Source organism: Penaeus chinensis, chromosome 32 (genome assembly GCF_019202785.1).
Source record: "Penaeus chinensis breed Huanghai No. 1 chromosome 32, ASM1920278v2, whole genome shotgun sequence".
NCBI lineage: Eukaryota > Metazoa > Arthropoda > Malacostraca > Decapoda > Penaeidae > Penaeus > Penaeus chinensis.
The window spans coordinates 15,961,905-15,964,404 of record NC_061850.1 but is presented as its reverse complement, the minus strand read 5'-3'; the positions used below and the strand labels follow the sequence as shown (position 1 = coordinate 15,964,404).

At 34.8% G+C, this 2,500-nt stretch overlaps 1 protein-coding gene across 7 annotated transcripts in view; it reads right to left on the bottom strand.

The window, feature by feature from the left end:
• The window catches only part of LOC125042655 (histone-lysine N-methyltransferase SMYD3-like), a 35,952-nt gene that overhangs the window by 4,738 nt on the left and 28,714 nt on the right, over nucleotides 1-2,500 (bottom strand). For all 7 annotated transcript variants that reach the window (XM_047638442.1, XM_047638439.1, XM_047638437.1 and 4 more), the window contains exon 8: nucleotides 408-587. In XM_047638442.1, the coding sequence (XP_047494398.1) occupies nucleotides 408-587 (180 nt within the window). The remainder of the gene's footprint in view (nucleotides 1-407; nucleotides 588-2,500) is intronic.

Here is a 2,500-nt window from a genome sequence, read left to right as displayed (position 1 = left end):
GTTCATGAATTTTATAGCACCCCTCTTACACATAGGTATGTCTTCATAGGAGGGGGGTCACCCTATTTAAATCTACAGAAATCAAAATTCTTTAGTAGATAATATCATGTACTCAAAAAATAGTACGCTCTAAAAGCCCAGTAGCATAACTAGGTTTATAGTACACGTGATTTATGAGAAAGACTGCAAAGCAGCTTTTGACTTTGAAATTTGTTTAATGATTTTTTATAAAGTTCTTGGGATACAAAGTTTGCCAAATAGTGTAATAAATAAATAAAGCCCAATTGTGGCACAGCATTTTGTAAGGCTAATTTAAAGTGAAAGGGCCTGTATGATAGGTGGTGCGAGGACTAAGGCTATCTAGAAAAAAGTAACATTTTTGCGTGTTTCGATGAATAAAAGGATACAAAAGCAGTTACTGTTCTCCATTGTTTTAATCTCATCTCGACTAAATGTCAGGACTTCATAATATCTGGCTCTTGTGCTGGGTTCAAAATCACTAAATCCACATTCTGAACAAGGCCCAACAGCAGCATCTACATCTTCTTTGTCATCAATATAAACTGGTGCAGTGCAGGCCTTGTTACCTGAAAAGGAAAAAATTAAACTTTATATTTTAAAAAATAATACGGAAGTACAAAAATGATTCAAGCCTAAAGCTACCCTTTGCAATACGTCCCGGACAGCTCCACGATTCAGGTTATTAGGTTATTAGCGGGTATTAAAAATCTAGGGATAGGGTGGGGCTTCGGGCGAGGCCCCCAGGTAGGGTAGTTTCATGGTTCAATAAGGCAATGTTTGTGGATTTCCAGCATGATTGATGGTCAAAACAAATAAATATGCCAGACATCACGGGTAAAAAGTGCACAAAAGAAGGGAATGAATAAGAGAAGGAAAAGGAAAGGAGAAGAAAACACCACAAAAATTGGTTGAGGCGTAGGCTGACGACCAAAGTACAATGGGCACCAGTACCCGTCTCCTAAGCTCCCCCACAACAATGGCGGATTGGGGGTGATAACTGAGATGGGTCCTTGCTCTCATTAATGGTTAATGGTTAGAAAAAAAAATGTAAATGTGCTAAAATCAAAGGCCACATAGCACTATGGTAAAGTATTGTGGCAAAACGGGTAGAAATAAGTTAATGATTAGGATGTGTTAGTTGCCTTGATCTCATTATGCACAGAGACAGGTTGGGGAAAATTCGTAGTGAGACCAACACACTAAACTACCGCCCGATTTTTTTTTCTTTTTTGAGGCATGGTTAAATCAACGGTATAAGTAGAAGACAGTTCCGATCGCACCAAAGAATGAATTGGTAATGGAACAATAGCCCAAAGTAATGTGTAGGATTATTTATTGAAAATGTTCTGCCATGTATTGAAAATATAGTGATAGGGTGTGGCTTAGGTACAAAGCCAACAGGTAAGGACGTTTTTTTTTTTTTTTTTTTCAATAAGATGATGTTTGTGGATTTAAATAGTGGTTAATGATCAAAATAAATAACTGTGCCAGACATCAAAGGTCATATACCATTAGGATAAAATATTGTGGCGAAAACGGATAAAATTAGTTAACAATTAGGATAAGTGGACAGAGCAAGGGGGTGAAGAAAAGGAAGAGGAAAGGAGAAGAAAAGAGGTAAAGGCTGAGGACCAATGTAGAGGCTCTCGTACAATATTCAAACCAGATATGGCTGTTTATTTCCCAATTACATAGTCGTCAGAAACCTTTATTTGACTAAAGCATACCTTTTTCATTTCTAATACCCAGGAGTTTTAATTTAGTATTTTCTTTACTTCCAAAGCTTTATCGTAATTATGAATTAAACAAAGTTCAATGTACTCAGTACTCAGGAGTTACTGGGCCTTGCATGGTGTTGGCGACTTGCTGGCAATCACTTCGATGTAAACATAGTATAAATAGTATTTTGTTTTTTCTTTAATGAATAGAAATTCATTGATTGTTTGAAGAAAAAAAAAGTTAAAAAAGAATGAGTGGTAGAATAATAAATAAATAAAAGTGTTTTAGGGTCTATTTTTTAATGAAGCCATTTTTTTTCGTTTTCTTCAAACAAGTATTAGGTATTGATGGTTCTGTAGTGGAATAATCATCAAATACGCCTTCTTGGAATTTTGTCGAAATCGACTTATGAAAATACATCAAGCTTTAAACATCTATGTATTAACATATCTCCGTCTGGACCTTTGCAACTGTTTCACGTAGCTGAACCATCAAGCCAGAACCAAACACTGATTCAATAAAAAAAAAAAAAATAATAATAAAAAAATAAAATAAATAAATAAATAAATAATATATATAAATATATAAATATATATATTTATATATATATATATATACACACACACACACGTTATTATAATTACAGAATGGTGGCTCTTAACCTTTTATGTACCACGCCCCCCTTTAAGAATTTGTCCTTCCCTCCAAGCCTCCCTTGCATCTGTAAATAAAATTCCCTCCCAGATTAAAACCACTGTTT